The 18,556-nt window shown below is 32.9% G+C and overlaps 2 protein-coding genes across 4 annotated transcripts; both read left to right on the top strand.

The window, feature by feature from the left end:
• Positions 1-304: 304 nt before the first annotated feature.
• Positions 305-1,273, top strand: LOC108337004 (abscisic acid receptor PYL2). The gene has a single exon (XM_017573442.2). It carries the CDS (start codon positions 444-446, stop codon positions 1,011-1,013), a length of 570 nt encoding a protein of 189 aa, XP_017428931.1. The 5' UTR covers positions 305-443; the 3' UTR covers positions 1,014-1,273.
• A 12,669-nt stretch (positions 1,274-13,942) lies between these two features.
• LOC108336467 (homeobox protein ATH1) lies at positions 13,943-17,922 on the top strand. 3 transcript variants are annotated; one of them, XM_017572933.2, is made up of 6 exons: positions 13,943-14,500; positions 14,796-14,870; positions 15,113-16,447; positions 16,696-17,051; positions 17,316-17,376; positions 17,453-17,922. In XM_017572933.2, exons 3-6 carry the CDS (start codon positions 15,317-15,319, stop codon positions 17,615-17,617), a joined length of 1,713 nt encoding a protein of 570 aa, XP_017428422.1. In that variant the 5' UTR covers positions 13,943-14,500; positions 14,796-14,870; positions 15,113-15,316; the 3' UTR covers positions 17,618-17,922. The 3 variants fall into 3 exon arrangements, with proteins under 3 accessions (XP_017428422.1, XP_017428426.1, XP_017428423.1); XM_017572937.2 differs by having other exon boundaries at positions 14,796-14,858; XM_017572934.2 differs by lacking the exon at positions 13,943-14,500 and adding an exon at positions 14,528-14,638.
• Positions 17,923-18,556: the final 634 nt, after the last annotated feature.

An 18,556-nucleotide genomic window follows, 5' to 3' on the forward strand; every position in this document is an offset into this window, starting at 1 on the left:
AGCAAATGCTAACTTACATATGAAGTAAGAGAATATTACATACATAATGTTAGAGACAACACACTATAATTCAAACTCAATATTTTACTAAAAAAAATCATTACCCATCTAATATATAATTTTTTTCCTTCATATTTCTGTCTTTCTTCCGAAGCAATAATAAAATAATTTCTCTGGAAATTATTTAGCATGGTCCTGACGTAGCAAGTGATGTTGTGGTGTCATATAATACATCATAAAACAAAAAGACAAAAACCTTATAAATAACCAACCATACACATCGATTCTCAATTCTCATGTGTTGTTTTTTCTATGATTATTTTGTCCACTACCCTATCTATCTCCATGTATATATCATCAATGTCTTTCCTCATAATTGACATGTCTTCTTCCTTCTGCATGAAACATTAAAAGTTCACAGCAAAACACGAAGAAAACATCATATGGCTTCAACCCAGCACCATGTCCAAGGCCTAACAGCTGAGGAAGAAACAGAACTAGAACCTGTGATAAAACAATACCACCTTTTCGAACACTGTCCCAACAAATGTTCTTCCATAATATCGTACCGCATCGATGCTCCTGCGAGCACGGTTTGGCCGTTCGTGCGAAGCTTCGAGAGCCCTCAGAAGTACAAGCACTTCATCAAAGGGTGCAACATGAGAGGTGACGGTGGCGTCGGAAGCATAAGAGAAGTAACCGTTGTTTCTGGTCTTCCGGCGTCGACGAGCACCGAGAGACTCGAGATTTTGGACGATGACAAACACGTGCTGAGCTTTAGGGTGGTTGGTGGCGAGCACCGACTCAAAAACTACCGTTCCGTTACGTCGGTCAACGAGTTCAGGAAAGAGGGTAGGGTTTACACCATCGTATTGGAATCGTATGTCGTAGACATACCCGAAGGGAATACGGAGGAAGATACGAAGATGTTCGTGGACACTGTGGTGAAACTCAACCTTCAGAAACTTGGGGTGGTGGCCATGGCTTCTTCTTCATCCATGCATGAACAATAACAGGAAACGGTTAACTTCTATGGTATGTTTGCAAATTTAAGGATTTTGGTATTGTTGTGTTCAAACTCATTCAACGGTATCAACATTCTTAGATTTGTCTTGGGATATCATAGCAATTTGTTTAGGAAAATGGGGTAGGTATAGGTTAATTAATTAGTGTGCTTGTTTTCAATTTGTACGAAAATGGAGAAACAAACACGCATTTGGACTCTATTTGTCCTTCCATGATGATTAGAGTAATATTGCATGGTAATTTGGAATATGATCACTTTCATTTCTTCTCTCTTGATTTCATTTTTTGGGTTAATGATATAAAACTAATAGTTTAAAAATTAGTTTTGCATACACCAATCAACAATGGTGAACAATGATGAAGAGGAAGATAAGTTTGTGGGTTTTATATATGGTTGTTTGCACGGTTGCAATTTTAAATTCAATTGATTAGGTAGGTGGGTAGTGGTTATGTTAATTTAGTGATATGGAATAGAAAAATGGTTGGAATCTAATTAATATTTGAAGCTACTTCTTTCTGCACTCCCACGATTATTAAGTACACCTCACAATAAGACAAAAAGACTCAAACACCTTTAGAATTACCACCATTGCCATTGTTGTTGCTGCCATTTTAATCGTCATGCTGCTATAGAGGAAGAAGAGAGGAGCAACATTGCAGAGGAAAGAAACATTGCAGAGGAGGAAGAAGAGATAAAATGAAAAAAAAATTATTCTAAAAAGCTCTTTCCAAAATGTATTTCATGTGTTTACCTAGTGTTTTGGAAAATTTATCTTGAAGGTATTATATGTGTTCCAGAAAGTTTGTTTGGAAATATAATTCTGAAAAACTAATTTTAGAATACACTTCATGCATTCTAAAAATTTTGTTTCAAAAAAATAAAATTTCAAAAATTTTGTTTTGGAAATCTTGTTCAAAGAATCTTGTTTTGAAAATTCCAGAAAACTTATTTTGGAAAGTTTTAAAAATACGTATTATGGAAGTCACTTTAACAGAGTGCAAAACGATCATTTGAAAATTCGAGGGGTGCAGAAAGTAAAATCAGGCATTGGGTTCTGCGGCTATTTCTTAGTGGGTTGGACTGGGCCTATGAACACTAACTGGTTATTGGAAGTATTTCTTAGGCGAAAAATGAAAATAATTATTTGCTATAAAGCTTATAGTTAAAATGGCATTAGATTGTAATGTTGGTAGCATTGATTAATGTTGAAAAGAGAAAAGAAGATAGGTAGATGGTAGTTGAGTTAGAGCTTAAATGTCAAAACCCTCATTCAAAGTAAAGAAGAGCAAAAGAGAGAAAAATCTCGTGATAAAACTTCAGAAACATGTGAGTATGAAAATGTGAAAAGCTCCTTTGTTTAGGTTTTGCAAGCAAGCTTTGTTTTCATCACTACAAGCGTGATAACTTATTACATACAATTTTTTCTTTTGCAATTCAACGTGTAACGTTTCAACAAGCTTTTATGAAACCTACGATGACATCATTACATAAGACAACCAAATGTAAGGTTGGTTTTGTAAGTAGTGTTGGAATCGATAGAAAATGGGCCTGTATTGTTTCTTCTTACGCCTTCATGCGTTTCTTCTTACACCTTCCTATAAAGATAAAAGGATGGTATAATAATTCTTTTTATAATTATGTAAAATTTTTCCGAATATGTTAATATAATTTAGTATAAGGTTTATTCAGACTTAATAAGGTACATGTTTGTCGGTTTTTGAGGAAGTAACAGCATAGGTACATTTGATGCCCCTATGAGAGGTTGTCTCTTGTACCATTTAATAAGCCAACCAATAACAATGGATCAAAAACAAAAGAAAAAAGAAAAAATGTCCCAACCAAGTGAAGAAATTAACAAAGAGGATAAATGCAGAAGAAAATGAGACAATACTCCTACTTTTCTTGATTTGATATTTTGACTTTATTTTTCTTGGTTTATCTATAAAAACACACTACTCCTACTCCGCTTGATTTTATATATGTACCCCTATATATTTTGAGACTTACCGACATATATCTAAAATACCTTTTTATAAATAATATTATATATATATATATATATATATATATATATATATATATATATATATATATATATATATTTCATTAGTAGAGTTAAGGAGGTCTCATATTCTAACTTTCTAATAAATTCCAAATTGTTTTACAATATAATGTGATGGAGTTAAGTGTAAAAAGTATTCTAATGTTTAAGTTTGTATATTAGAATTAAGGTTTAATATCTTGGTAGGTCCCTATTTTGGTTTGAAATTTCAAATAAGTCTCCTTTCTTTTCTGTGTATTAATTGGGTCCTTATTTTTATAAAATTGGAGTAATTAGAGGCCTGCCGTCAAATTGGACAAACGAGCGTTTAAGTATGAGTTACGTGGCATGGTCAGTATATTTACTAAGCACACGTGGCATTAAAAACGAGTTTTGTATTAAAAAATTTGTATGCACAGAGGTGAAATCAGCTTTAAGGAAGGGCAAAGTGGGAAAAATGAAAAAAATTTAAGGGCAGCCCCTTTTAATTGAGAAATGCAACTAAGATTGGGGAAACAAATTGGGGGTTCGTATTGTTAAGGTTAGTGTGAGGATAAAAATCGCATTCTTTCTTCGATTCGAAGCGCCAGGGTTCGTGGGTGAAGAACATCTAGTTGGAAGCGCGAGAGTGCATGCGCAGGTTCATGTCTCGGTAGGTGAGGTGTGGGTCCTTATGTTGTTGGAAGTGCGAGGCTGAAGCATGTGGTGAGTGGAGGTTAATCTGAAGGAAGGTCGGTGTTTGTGCTGTATTGTCTTTGTTTTTATAGTTGGGAAACTACAATATTCGGCGGTGGTCCCCCATTGATGTATGGTTTGGTTTGCGTTGTTGATTGCATTTCGGTGGTTTCTCATGTATGTTTAAAGTTATTTGACTTTGTCTGAGTGCGTGTTGTTATTGTTTTAATTTTTTTTTGTCGTCATATGTTTGCATAACAGGTGTGTAGATATATTTATATTGTGTTGTGCGTAATGGAGGACGCTATTGACTGTGTTTTCCACCATGGAGGAAAGTTCATCAATGATGGTACCCTAAAGTATGAAGGGGAGACAACAACTTTATCCTTTGACCCTGACATGTGGAGTTTTTTTGTGGTTGACAATGTAGTGAAAAGTTATGGATATGATAATTTTAAAGATTTATGGTACTGTGTAGGAGGGGGTTTAGTGTTAGAAAATAGGTTGGAACAATTGATTGATGACACTGGTGCCATGCATATGGCTAACTTAGCTAGGCTTAATGGTGAGGTTCATTTATACGTTGTGCATGTTGTTTCTCATCCGGAAGTCATACATATGCTTCAATATATTACTAATGATGAAGGAGAAGTTGAAGGTAATGGTGAAGTACAAAAAAAGGGTGAAGAAGATGGTGATGGTATTGAAGTAGATGGTGAGGTTGATGGTGACTTACAAGAGGTGCATGAGGGTCAAGAAGATGGTGATGGTGTTGAAGTAGATAGTGTAGTTGATGGTGACTTAGAAGAGGTGCATGAGGGTGAACAAGATGGTGATGTTGTTCAAGTATATGATGAATGTGATGGTGACTTAGAAGAGGTGCATGAGGGTGAAGAAGATGGTGACGACGATGGTAACTTACAAGAGGTGCATGAGGGTGAAGAAGCTGGTGATGGTGTTCAAGTAGAGGTTGAAGGTCATGGTTACGTACAAGAGTTGCATCAGGTTGAAGAAGAGCAAGAGTTGAATGTTGTGAAGGAGTTATGGAGGATGAAGTTGATCTTTGTAGTTGGAGTATATCTACTGATGAAGGTGATGTACATGGAAATAATGAGTGCTTAGAGGGGCTAGTAGATGTGAGTGTTGAATGTGATATAGATGGTGATGTAGATGGTAATGTGGAAGTAGAAGTAGAAAGTCTTTATGACAGTGATGATGTGAGTGTTGAATGTCATGATCATGATGATAGAGGTTTGTCAAATGAGGAGTGGAAATCTGAGGAATTACTTAGTGCAACAGATAGTGATGAAGAGGTTAATGACAGTGAAGGTTATGGGAGGTTTGGTACTTTTTCTATGCCAAAAAGTATGGTAGACTTTACATGAGAAGTTGGGACCTTTTTTGCAGAAAAACAAGATATTTTAGATGTTGTAAAAGGGTATGTCTTGGAAAATGGGAGGAATATAAAGTTTGTAAAAATTGACAAAAGAAAATTGAGGATGAAGTGCTTTGGTGCAAAAGGAGAATGCCCATGGACCATGTACATTGGTTATATGGAGGCTGTAAAATCATGGCAGCTAAGAACTAAAAATGACATTCATACATGCAGCAGGGCGTTCAACCTCAAGTTACTTGACGCCAAGTGGTTGAGCAAAAAGTTGGTGAAATCAATAAGGGAAAATCCTAAGATGAAGGGTGTAGATATTCTTGTAAAAGTTCAAAGGAAGTGGAACATAGGTATATGTGTATGGCTTATAGATCCAAAGTTATTGCTTCTAATCACATTGATGGGTCCTTTAATGAACAATATAAGAGGATATATGATTATGCGCATGAGTTTTTGGGAAGAAATCCAGGATCTACAGTTAAGGTGCATGTTGAGAATAATGAGGGCGAGGTCATTTTCAACAGATTTTACTGTTGTCTGAAGGCATGCAAAGACAATTTTGTCTGTTATAGGTCAATAATTGGATTAGATGGGCCCTTTTTGAAAGGAAAGTATGGTGGTGAGCTGATAACGGCTATTGGAAGAGATGGAAATGATCAAATGTTGCTCATTGCATATGCGGTGGTAGAAGTGGAAAACAAAGATTCATGGACGTGGTTTTTGAATCTTTTGATTGATGATCTTGGTGGTGAAGAAGTATGTTCATCAATTACTTTTGTGTCAAACCAACAAAAGGTAATAATCATATTTAATTTGCTTCTTTCCTACACTAATTCATTAATTTGATATGGTCGTAACTGTTATTTTTTATTTTAACATCACAGGGTCTATTACTAGCCATACAACAGCTACTCACAGGTGTTGACTAGAATTTTGTGTCAGACACTTATATTCAAACTTTAGAAAAAAAAATTCCTGGTAAAAAACTGAAACGGCTGATGTGGAGGGCAGCTACTGCCACTCATCCACAAAATTGGGAGAGGAAAATGAGAAACATTAAAGATGTAAATGAAGACGCATTCAAGCATTTGATTGTCATCCCTCCAAGGTTGATATTTTGTATTTATTTTTTTTTTTGCCCTTTCTAATTTACACCACTTATTGATTTAAGTATGTTTGTGGAAATGTTTCTGGAAAGTGGAAAGCTGAATATTGGTCATGTGAGTTTTGATATAAATATTATACAAGTAGTTTTGATATTAATCATAGACTATAGATTGATTTTGATATGCATTTCTCGTTGTCTTTGTTGATTTAAGTCTGTAGCTGTGATGTATAGATATTTTGCATTTTGTTGGATATAGCAGTAGTTATTAGTTGTAGGTTAATACTTTTCAATTGAGTAGGAGAATTGAACTTTGTTAGGCACATTGAACATTTGTTTAATACTATATGAATATCAATGTGCTTCACCTATTTTCATATACTCTTAACATTTGTTTATATCATATGTTGTAGATACTGGTCAAGGTCCAGATTCAGTCCAACACCAAAATGTGATACATTGGTCAACAATATGAGTGAGGCTTTCAATAGTGTCCTGGTTCACACCAGGACTAAACCAATCCTAACAATGCTGGAAAAAATTAGGGTCTACATCATGCAAAGATGGGCAAAAAGCAGGTATAAGATACAATCATTTTCAGGACCAATTCGTCCAAAGATCCAGACTAGATTTACAAAGGAATCCCAATCAACCAAGAACTGGATCCCTAGGTAACTTTCTTCTCCACTACCTAAATGTGTTATGCTTTATTCATTCCTAGGTAAACTTTCTTAATTTGTTTTATAATTTGTTCACAGTTGGTCAGCAAATAAACTATTTGAAGTGAGACATGTCTCCCAAAGTGGAGAAAAATTTGTTGTAAACATAGACGAGTTCTCATGCTCGTGTAGGAGATGGAGCATCACAGGAATTCCATGTTGTCACTCCCTAGCCGCAATGAAGTTTCTCAATATTGATGGACAACAGTTCTTTCTGACTTGCTTTCTAAAGTCCACCTACGAAGAAACATATGCATCAATCGTATACCCCATCAACGACAACAACATGTGGGACCTAACACCATATCCGGATGTCATGCCTCCTAGGAAAAAAGTTATGCCCGAAAAACCTAAAAGGAAAAGAAGACTAGAGCAGTGGGAGATCAGAAAGGATGATTCTCGAGTGAGCAAGGGTGGTTTGCGCAAGAGATGTGGACTATGTAGGGAGGTTGGGCACAACAGGAGTCGTTGCCCCAAAGCAACCCAAGAACCAATCATACCATCATCACAATTATCTGAATTTTGTCATGATTCCTGAAGCTCAACCATAGAAGTGTGTATGAATGACAATGATGCCAAGTTTAAGGATCTTATTATGTAATAGTTCAATTCTAAGGAACAATGTTTATGGTTTTTCTGTTATGTAATTTATGAATGACAATGATGCCAATTGTGTATGGTTTTGGATGTATGACAATGAGCAAGAACTATTTTCTCAATATGATTTAGAATATATTAGAATTTTCTTGTTTGATGTCTGATGTGTAGTAAATGATCGGTCATAAATGATAGCCATGCCAATTTTCTTATTTCACAAATTATATCTGGCACTGTACTTCCATTGTTGTGTGCCTAAAGCATTAGGATTGTTTCTGAATACTTTGGTGGGCACACTTATGTTTAGAAATTGTTGAAGGAAGTTAACATCTGAATTGTTAAGTCTTTGGAAGATCAATTTTCTTTGATCTCTTGAAGTTAAGAAGGATCATTGTTGTTTTTTCGGTTTAACATAAAAACTAGAAGCACATTGCTGTTTTTTTAGTCCAGTTTAACCTTTTCACCATGCTAATCAATCCTTACAAAGTCCACTTCGAGTTTGGTCATGTTGAGCTGCTATTTTCTAGATTAGATAAGTGTATTTACACTTCCTCTAGTGACTTTTATTATTGCCTTATCATTTAAATCAGTAGAACTTAATTTTGTTGGTGTGGTTGAGCATTTTTCTGTAGAATTAGCTATTACAAGGTCAGAAATCATTTTTCTTTGATTCGGTGTCACTTCGCAATTGAAACAAGTTTATTTTGATGAGTCGAAATAGCTATTGTGCATTTTCACTTTCTAAACCATCACTTTGAGTCTTATTTTATGATGCAAAGTTGAATCTAGTAGCTTGTTTTGAAAAAAGCGCATTCTGTAGGGAAGTTATATTACTTGTCTATCTAAGTAGCGGATCAAACTAAGTACTCTTTTATCGGTTCTATCACTTGTCAATCTAGGGAAGTTATATATATAACACAACTATATATGCAAGACACAAGGAAGTTAGAGTTGTAGATATAGTTTTGTTGCTTAGATATTCATTGTAAATATAGTTTTGCTAGGGATTCATTGTAAAATTGTTGCTCATACAGTACAGAACCACCTTTTTCACAGTGATATAACATTAAACCAAAACCTCAATTTATTACGATTCCCACTTCAGTAACACAACTTCATTCCTTCACATAGTCAAATACATAATCAGTAGCATCCTAACAAAACGAAAAACCCTGCTAATTTCATCCTAACAAAACGACCAACACTACTACATTATGGATTTATCATCCATATTGAAATTACAATAATATTAAGCATACAAATAAAAAAAACCAACCCTATCAACACCTTTATCCATTTCTCCACAACCTTAACAAATTTATGCAAATCACTTATAATCTTCGTTCCGCTTCCCATTTCTCCTGTCTTTGACAAACACTCATGCTTTTCTTCCCACTTCACATTCGTATAGCTTTTTCTCAATACCATCGTCACAACACCATTTGAAGAAATTGCAACCACCTTCATGTCCATTCTGTAAAAAAAAATAATTAAAATGACTTTCTACTCAAACAAAACACTACTCATCCACGTTCTTTTACCTTGTACTTAGGGCAGCCCCAAAATTGCTTCCCTCTGTTCTTAGCAGTTCAAGTTGTTCTTACCACCGTTTTCTTTCCACACAGGCAAAGGGGTGATACACCACCAATCGTAGATACTCCACCACCACGAAAAACGACATCAGAGTTTTGATTTCGCCACCCATTGCATGTCGAAGATGAACAAGAATGCGACTTCTGCATTTCATTATCCATCTCTTCGAATCGAAGAAAGAACATGCACTCTCGCGCTTCCAACTAGATGTTCTTCACCCACGAACCCTGACGCTTCGAATCGAAGAAAGAATGCGATTTTTTCCCTCACACGAACCCTAACAATACGAACCCCCAATTTGTTTCCCCAATCTTAGTTGCATTTCTCAATTAAAGGGGCTACCCTTAAATTTTTTCATTTTTCCCACTTTGCCCTTCCCTAAAACTAATTTCACCTCTGTGCATACAAATTTTTTAATACAAAACTAGTTTTTAGTGCCACGTATGCTTAGTAAATATACTGACCATGCCATGTAACCCATACTTAAACGGTCGTTTGTTCAATTTGACGGCAGGCCTCTAATTTCTTAAATTTTACAAAAACAAAGACCCAATTGATACGCCGAAAAGAAAGGGGACCTATTTGAGATTCCGGACCAAAATAGGAACCTATCGAAACATTAAACCTAAAATTAACTATTAACAATACAATAAATATAGTTATTTATTTTCTTAACTTTAATTATATTTATAAGTTTTATAATAGATTTTTAATTAATATTAATCTAATTATTGTCTAATATAACTGATAAACATATATTAAGACGGATATCTAATTAATTATTAATCGAATAATATATATATATATATATATATTTCTAAGTATAATGTGTCATCTTAAACGGAACAAATTAATTATATATAACTAGCATAAATAACTAAACACTTTCGATCTCACAATTTAATGCAAATTAAATAAATAGTATTTGGTCATTTTAAGACCAAATACTTGAATAATATTTCTCAACTGATAAAATCAGCAAAACCTCAAAAACACTCACCAATAAAAAAAAAGTAAAGATATTTTAGAACAGGAAAAAGGTTACTATAATTTGAGTTTTGATGGAAGAAAAATATTTTTTAATTAGCTGGATATACTTATGAAAAAATAACAAATAAAGAAATAAATAGTTTAAGAAAATAGTTAGAAATAATGTATACAAAAACAGGAAAAAGAAGTTGGGTGAAAATAAATTAAAAAGGTCATCACTTCACATGGTTAAAATTTTAAAGAGATAAAAAAAAAAAACTAACTCTTCTTTTTCATAATTGAGACATGAAAAGCATGGAAGTGAGTATAAGATGGAAAAACATTATAAAGTGTTAAATGCAAAACATGAGTATGCAAAAGAAAATACTGTGAAGCTTAATATCCATGAATAATTATTGAAAATATTACGTTTAATTAATTGTTTTTAACTTTGACATATCCCTTAAATTTGATTCTTTTAATAACTTAGTAGCATCAAATATCTGCCACTTTGATCATTGCACTTTGCATAAATAGAAAAGGTTACCCTCTTTCTTCTCATTATACACCTTTATAAAATGAAACTTTGTATTCATATATTTTATATCATTTTGCATTTCATGGTCAAGATATAAAAAAAATTATTTGTATTATTCAAACAATATTGTATTATAAAATTTTAAAATACAAAGTATGAAACTTGGCCCAAAAAAAAGTAAAGTAGATATTTATTATTATCCTCAGCCTAGAGAAGAGAGCATCACAACGGCTACACACAAATTAAAATCCCACAATATATGCAAAATGACACCCTCTTCTTTCATTATTTCACTTGTTAAATAACTGTGAATTTTATATAGTGTTTATTGTTGATTTTTAATTATTAAATGAATTTAAATCTTAAATAGGAATATTTTCATCTCATGATTTTCATAAAATATTTAAAAATAATACATAAGTAAAAATTATTTTTATTCCACATGCTAAGTGTTTTTGGTTAGAGTTTTTCTTAATTATATGGAAAAAAATCTGTTAAACAAAAGAAACCCAAGTTACTTAATCTTTCTGTTTAGTACAAACATTAGATATTAATCTTGTCTTATAAAATATTATAAATTATTTTCATTTATAATTTCTTTATTTTTCTCATCTAGTTTCCAAAATTATGATGGTTAAAAAATCATAAAAGTAAAATTTATAATAGATATTGAATTATTTATTTAATAAATATATATAATTTTGTATAATTTTTATATAAATTATTTAATGAGTATATATATATAATTTGAATATAAAATATAAAATAATTAAAGTGTTTTCTACACCACTCTCTTCCATTATAGACGGAATGTTGCATTACAAACATCGCTATTTTTTTATTCATTAGTTTTTCAAAGATTGAAACTGAAACAGGGAACAATTAAAGCTTATGCGTGTTTCCTTCCTCGATTTCATCCAAAACTTAAATAAATTATTTTAATAAAATTAAACAGATTAAAATAAAAATTATACACTTTATTAAATTATAAGAACAAATTTATACAACTTTTAAACATGAAACCAACAATAAAAAACATTAAGCCGTTCTCTTTAAATTAATTTTATTGGGAGGATTTTTAGTATTTACATTTATATTAGTTTTATTTTTATAGCTGTTCTAATTTTATCTTTTTTATTTTTATGTCTACAAATAGGAAAGAAAATGCGGACATGCATGCTAAGTTTTTGTAATTTTTTTTTTCATGTAAAATATTGAGATGTAATATTTTAATAACTTTACTTTTATTTAATTAAATTAGAATGGTTAGATATATTATTTTATTTTTAACTAGTTTATTATTATTTTTTAATTGTACTTCAGGTTTAACTTATATTTTTTTATTATAAACTAGAGTTAGAGTCTATTCTAACTATATTTATTGTTTGTTGGATGTATTGTTCTTTATGTTTTAGACCATCCATTAATGTCTAGTCTTACGCTTATGTATTGAAAGTCTCGCATCGACTAGAGATAAGGTCAATTTAGAATATCTAAGTGAGTGTAAATTTCACCTTATAAACCGGTTTTATAGACTTCAGTTATGTTTAAAGTTTATTTCTTAACATTGTATCTAAAGTCAAGTTCTTTTGAGAAAAAAATTTATGTCCCCATTGTCGGCGTCCACTATTTGCTACCTCTGTTCACCGACGTTCTTCGTAGGGGAGTCTATTTCTAGGTGCTTTAATGAATAAATGAGACAATTTATTGTTTGTCAACGGTGCGTCATCATTTTCGTCGTCCACTGTGAAGGGAAGTTTGTTTTTATGTGGTCCAATCTATTCCCTGCAATCTATTACTCTTAGTCACTACATGCCATTATTCGTTATTGATGACAATATAGTCCTTGCAGTTTGTCGTTATCCACTATTGCAAGCCCACATTAGTTACTAATGGTAATCTAGTTTTTGCAGTTTGTCATTGTCCGCCACTGTTGGCCATCTAGTACTGATGATAATCTTCATTGTCAAAGTCATCATAATTGAAGTTTCGTTGTTTTCCATGACTTTCAAATATTATTCTCCATAACTATCGTTAATTGTTTGTCGACCTCTATCGTACTCTTTCTGAACTGGATGTCAATAATGATTTCTCAACTGCGATTTGCAAGAAGAAATTTATATGGAGCAACCTCTCATATTTGTTGCTCAAGGGAGTCTTCTGAGTTAGTATTCGGCCTTCTATGTCATATTCACAAATCATTAACAATTTTGTATCATAGAAACCCATATTTTCACTAAGTCTTTATTGATTATATTAGTAATAAGTTTGGTATATACTATTTATATACAACAGAGGGGAGTGTTAAAATATATTATTTTTATCTTATGTTTGTCTTTTATTTTTAATTAGTTTATTATTATTCTTTATTTGTATTTTGGGTTTAATCCAAAATTCTTGTATTATAAATAAAATACTACGTGTATATTTAAGAGAGATTAATCTCATATATAGATTTTAGTATATTCAACAAGTATGAATAATAAAATTTATAAACATATTTTTTAAATAAGTAGTATACATAATTTTATAATTTCTAATTTTTAAATATAAACTTGTTGAAAATACAAATTACTTTGAATTAAATTAAAATTAGAATGATACGTGAATAAGATAACTACTTTTTAGATGAAAAAAACATAAATAAATAAGTAGTTTAAAAAAATATATACACTTGACATGTTAGGTTAGTATTGGATTCATGAATTTAACTCAATGTGAGTCAAATGCACATCAGTGCATAGTTGACTCATGCGAATTGCATGAACGACATAAACATACAAATAAGCTAAAATATTCAATTGATTATGTATTTTTCCTTACAGTCTCATACTGATCATACTGAAATCCCTACTTAAAAATTATTTTAGTTATAAATTAATAAAATTGTAATCTAATCTTTTGTTTAGTTTTATATGGATTTTTTTTTGTCTCCATTATCTAAGTTATGGTACTAAAAGGTAATTTGTTTTCCACTACAGGGACTGATTTTTGTTGATATTATTTATTTTGAAATGTATTATCTAATATACCTTAATTGTGATAATATATTAATCTAACTTTACAATTTAATAATGTGTGGAGTTTAAAAAAAAAGGATGATGATAGATATTATATTAAAATATGATGTGAGTAAATGCAAAAAGTGATGGAATGAGTAGTTGATGAATGATGAAGAAGGAGGTTTATTGATAGGAAAAATTGTCGTCATTAATTGGCATGCTTACATAAGAAGGTCTATGTCTGAGAGCTACTATCCACAAGAAAGTACGTTCAACAGCTACACTACAAACCCTATAACAGTGTTCTTTCCATTTCTCTCTCTCATTCACACGTCAAAACAATTCCCTCGTGCCTTTGTTGTTACATTGTGTAAGGAAAGCCTTGGCTTTTCTTTACCCCATTTGAGTCATGTTCCTATTCACGTTAGCATCTTGTTTAAAAATGGCTAAAAAACCAAAGGGTCTTCACCAAAGTGTTTCTGAGGCCCCCCACCCTTGCTGTTAACATCAGAGAAAGAGAGAGAATACTGATATTTTTGTTGCATTGCATTTGCAGTGACTGAACAAAATGATAATAATAGTGATAGAAATAGTAATAGGTGTTTGTTGTTTAGGTGTGAGGACTGAGGAGGACAAAAGAGATCAGAGAGGGCCCGTTAAAGGCTGCACCACAAATGAGTGGCACTGTACCAAAGGCTACTACCAATGTCTACTGTTCTCTCTCTCTCTCTCCTTCCTTGCTTTTACTCCTTCGTGGCCCTTCTACCTCCATCTATCTCAAACACCTTTTTCATCCATCTCCAACACTAGGTGCAACATCTACCTCTTTTCGCTCCTTGTTTGTTATGTAAGCTATCTTTTCTTCTTGAGCCTTTACATACATTTTACACACTCTTCCATGCTTTTGGTTTTCTTCGGGTGCTTGTCTTTTTTCTGTTTGCTAAAAGACCACATAAGACGTACATATATGTGTGTGTGTTTTTTTGTAAGAGAATTTAATAGCTTATTAGTCTTTACCATCGTGCTTTCTGCTTATGCTTTATAAATTGTAATCTTTGAGGTCAAATTTGATGACTCTATATCCTTTAGAACTTAGTACAGGCAGTTTCTTATTTTTCATGCTCCTTTTTTTTGTTTTCTAGGTTCTTGGAGGGAAACTAGACATCCTTTGAAGAAGTGTTCCAGTGATGGCTCAGCTTGTTCTGGTGCGTGATAAGGTTGTTTTACTTGGTTTTTCTTTTGACTTGGTCCTTCTCTTGAAATCATTTGTGTCAACTTTAGTTTACAGAAGTAGTCCAAAAGCCTCTTTTTTTTTTATTATTATTATTGTTAATTTCGCCTTTCATCTTTCAGTAAGTGTTCTAGTTTGGAATGATGATAAATTAAGTCACAATGTAGGAGAGTTCTCTACTGCTATTTTTGTTGCTGCCTTGTTCTAATTTTCTTTTCCTGTTTGTAGCATGGAGCTATTTCCATTTTCTTCAAGGGAGTAAGGTGATTCTTCCAAAAAAGGGGATAACTACAATTCTTCTAAGAAGGGGAGAAGGAGATTCTACTAGTCCAGATGACCATGAATTTGAACAAAAACCAAGCCACTCTGGAGGTAATGCTGTTTTGAAAGGCTATTGAAGAAGTATCAAGTGCCTCTTTTTACATTTCCCAGATGGAGAATAATATGTACAGTGCTTCACTGGACATTGCTGGCAGAAATTCTGCTGTCATAGAAGAAATTGCACAGCATTTAGCACCGAAGCCACTGATTCAATGCTACTCATTTGACCTCAATAACCAAAACCACATTATAAATGGAATTCCAGTTCTTGCTGCAGAACAAGGTGAACCTAGAAGTGATGTCCATGTAGATGGTTGCTTCATAAACCCAGCTAGAATTGCTGATTCCAATTCATTTGTCTCAATACAAGGAAAGAGTATTGTAGGAGATGCCTCAAATCCCATTAACAACAGTGCCATTCAAGAGCATTTAGCTGGAGGAAGGCCAATTGCTTCTGCTGCTTCACTTGCTGATAGAATAGGCCTTCAAGAAAATCTGCAGAGTTCAGCAGCTTTGCCTCATTCAATGAGTTCATTGGAGGCACTGGGACCATACATCTTCAATAATTGGCAAGATACATCAAACCCTTTGGCTGCAACTTTTGGTGATCATGCCTATGATGAATTATCAAGTATTCAGAAGTGGAATGTGAACAAGTTTCTGAAAGCTCCAGAGGCCAATGGGACTGAGATCCAGGCTTATTCTTCCATAGGAAACCTGGTTCAAAATGGATGGACATCATCAAATGTTGCAAGCTTGGGAAATTTTGCCTATAATTCCTCTAATTGCAGTAAAGAACTGTCACTAAGTCTTTCAAGATCTCCTCCAACTACAGGTCAGTGCTCAGAGATGAGCTGCTCCAACGCATCTCGCAGCATGAATGGAAGAAGTTCAGGCTTGGAGCAACCTTCCTGCAGCAGCAAGGAACTGTGTATGAGATTAGGTTCCAACAAACATGTCCAGTTTTCACCAGCAATATTGGGGTCCAGATATCTTGCTGGAGTTCAAGAGATATTTGCTCAAATTGCCACATACTCATTTGAAAACGTAGAGCTGATGAATTACCCAGCTTCTGGTGTTAGAGCAGGAGGAAATAAGTCAGCTTCAGCTTTCATACCAAAGAGAAGGGTAGCGAGTAATCAGAATGAAAATTCCATGTATGGAGCACATGCAGAAGAGTCTCCATCGGAAAGACATGCAGCTGATTCAAACAAATCCCAACTTCTCATGCTTCTACAACTGGTAAAATGCTACCTCTTCCACTCATCAGTAGCACATAACTTATGGTCATGATTTAATTATATGTTCAAATGTGCTTGCTCTGCAGTTATCATTTTTGAACATTAAAGTTTATGCATGGAAAAAGGGCAAAAATATATTATATGGTTGCAGATGATAAACCATATGTATATTAACCTTGGGAAAACAAATATGTGAAAGTTTTGATTTTGACATAGTTACAGCAATGGACTAATGCCCTTTATGATTAGGTGGAGAATGGATATAGCCAGTGTTTGGATGAGGTTCATACTGTGGCATCTGCGTTCCATGCTGCTACTGAGTTGGATCCACACATGCATGCACATTTTGCACTTCAAACCATCTCTCTCTTGTACAAGGACTTGAGAGAGAGGATTAGCAACTGTATTCGTGCAATGGGACCAGATTTTAACAGCTTGTGTTCAGAAGAGGAGAAGGAATGGTCTCTTGAAACTTCGTTCATTCAAAAGCAATGGGCTCTGCAGCAGTTGAAGAAAAAAGATCAGTTATGGAGACCCCAAAGGGGATTGCCAGAGAGATCTGTCTCAGTTCTACGCGCTTGGATGTTTCAGAATTTCCTCCATCCGTGAGTTTCTTTATTCCAAGATATTGAATTTCTTTACAACAACTTTTAGCTTTTAGATTGCAGAGACATCAAACAAGAGAACTTACATAAGTTGTTTTGAATTATGAAAGAGGTCTTGTTTGGATAAATTTCAGCAAAAACACTCATAAGAGAAGTAAATAAGAAGATAGAATGGATTACATAGAGTAGTTGTTTTTGTTTTCAATTCATGGATCTACCCTCAAATGCATGTTTATTTATATGATATGATGTGATGGATTTCAGGTATCCTAAAGATGCAGAGAAGCATTCATTGGCAGTAAAAAGTGGGTTGACAAGAAGCCAGGTACTTGTTACTCTCCTGTTAGATACATCCTTTCTACTTGTTTGAGATGATGTTGTGTTTATGGTTGATTTAGCAGGTATCCAATTGGTTTATCAATGCACGTGTTCGATTATGGAAGCCTATGATTGAAGAAATGTATGCTGAAATGAGTAGAAGAAAAGCTTGTAGAAATGAAGAAGGATTGGAGAGCACTCACAGAAGCAGGATGAGCATGAACAGTCAAATGTTGAATATCAATTGAAGTTGAAGATAGTCATATAATATAATATGACATTATTATTATTACTATGTTTTTGGATCAAGTGAGTAATTTGACACTGCTGAAATCAGAATTGTGAATAATGCTGTGCTTAGTTCAATATTTAGGAGAAGATACGTTATCTTGAAAGAGGTGCTTTCATAGAATGGATTATGATTTGCAGTTGCTAACATGGAATTTATTTGACTGTCCAAAATGCCTCTTTTGGTTTTGGTTAGATTGTAAATTCCGTGCTGCTCTGTAGCACTTAGAAGAGAAGTGATTTTTTTTGCCTATTCATCAAGTAGACCGAGTATTTATAAATGTGAAATTTTTTTGAAAGAATACACGCATTTTTTTTTTTTAAATTATAGTGCTGCGAAAATACAAATTTATTTTAAAATTTTGCCGACAAAAAAAAATCTTATTATTGTAAAATAAATTTCACTTGAAACAAATGGTCTTTCTTTTCGTTGATTACAACAATTAAAATTATATTTTCTTTATAAAAACGTGTTTACTACATTAATGTAATAAATACTTTGAATGAAAAAGATCATTTTTACATGTTTAAAATCAATTTTAAAGAGTTATGTTGATAAAATTTATAAAACTAGCATTTTTAACATCCGTAAATGTATAAAAAATACATCTTTATATAATTACTTATTTGCAAAGTTAAAATGATTTTATTATATTGAGTGCATGAAATTAGCAGAAAAATATCATTTGATTTCATTTAAATTTGAAAATGATAGTATATTTAAAACAATAATATTTGTAAAGCATTTTAATGTTAAAATCAGTTTAAGAAGAAAAAAAGTATAGCGTACACGATTAAGAACATTATAATGATATTGAATTGGATAATCATTTGATAATTCTACTTTTTAACTATGTATTTAACTGATATATATGCTGAACTTTATCGATTCCTCCTAG

Source organism: Vigna angularis, chromosome 7 (genome assembly GCF_016808095.1).
Source record: "Vigna angularis cultivar LongXiaoDou No.4 chromosome 7, ASM1680809v1, whole genome shotgun sequence".
Classification (NCBI taxonomy): domain Eukaryota; kingdom Viridiplantae; phylum Streptophyta; class Magnoliopsida; order Fabales; family Fabaceae; genus Vigna; species Vigna angularis.

What these genes read in the sequence shown, in the direction of transcription:
- LOC108337004 (XM_017573442.2), top strand. Translation starts at nt 444, where the DNA reads ATGGCTTCAACCCAGCACCATGTCCAAGGCCTAACAGCTGAGGAAGAA.
- LOC108336467 (XM_017572933.2), top strand. Translation starts at nt 15,317, where the DNA reads ATGGAGAATAATATGTACAGTGCTTCACTGGACATTGCTGGCAGAAAT. An exon ending in TTCTCATGCTTCTACAACTG is followed by an intron (nt 16,448 to 16,695) that starts GTAAAATGCTAC and finishes CTTTATGATTAG; the next exon opens with GTGGAGAATGGATATAGCCA. An exon ending in GTGGGTTGACAAGAAGCCAG is followed by an intron (nt 17,377 to 17,452) that starts GTACTTGTTACT and finishes TTGATTTAGCAG; the next exon opens with GTATCCAATTGGTTTATCAA.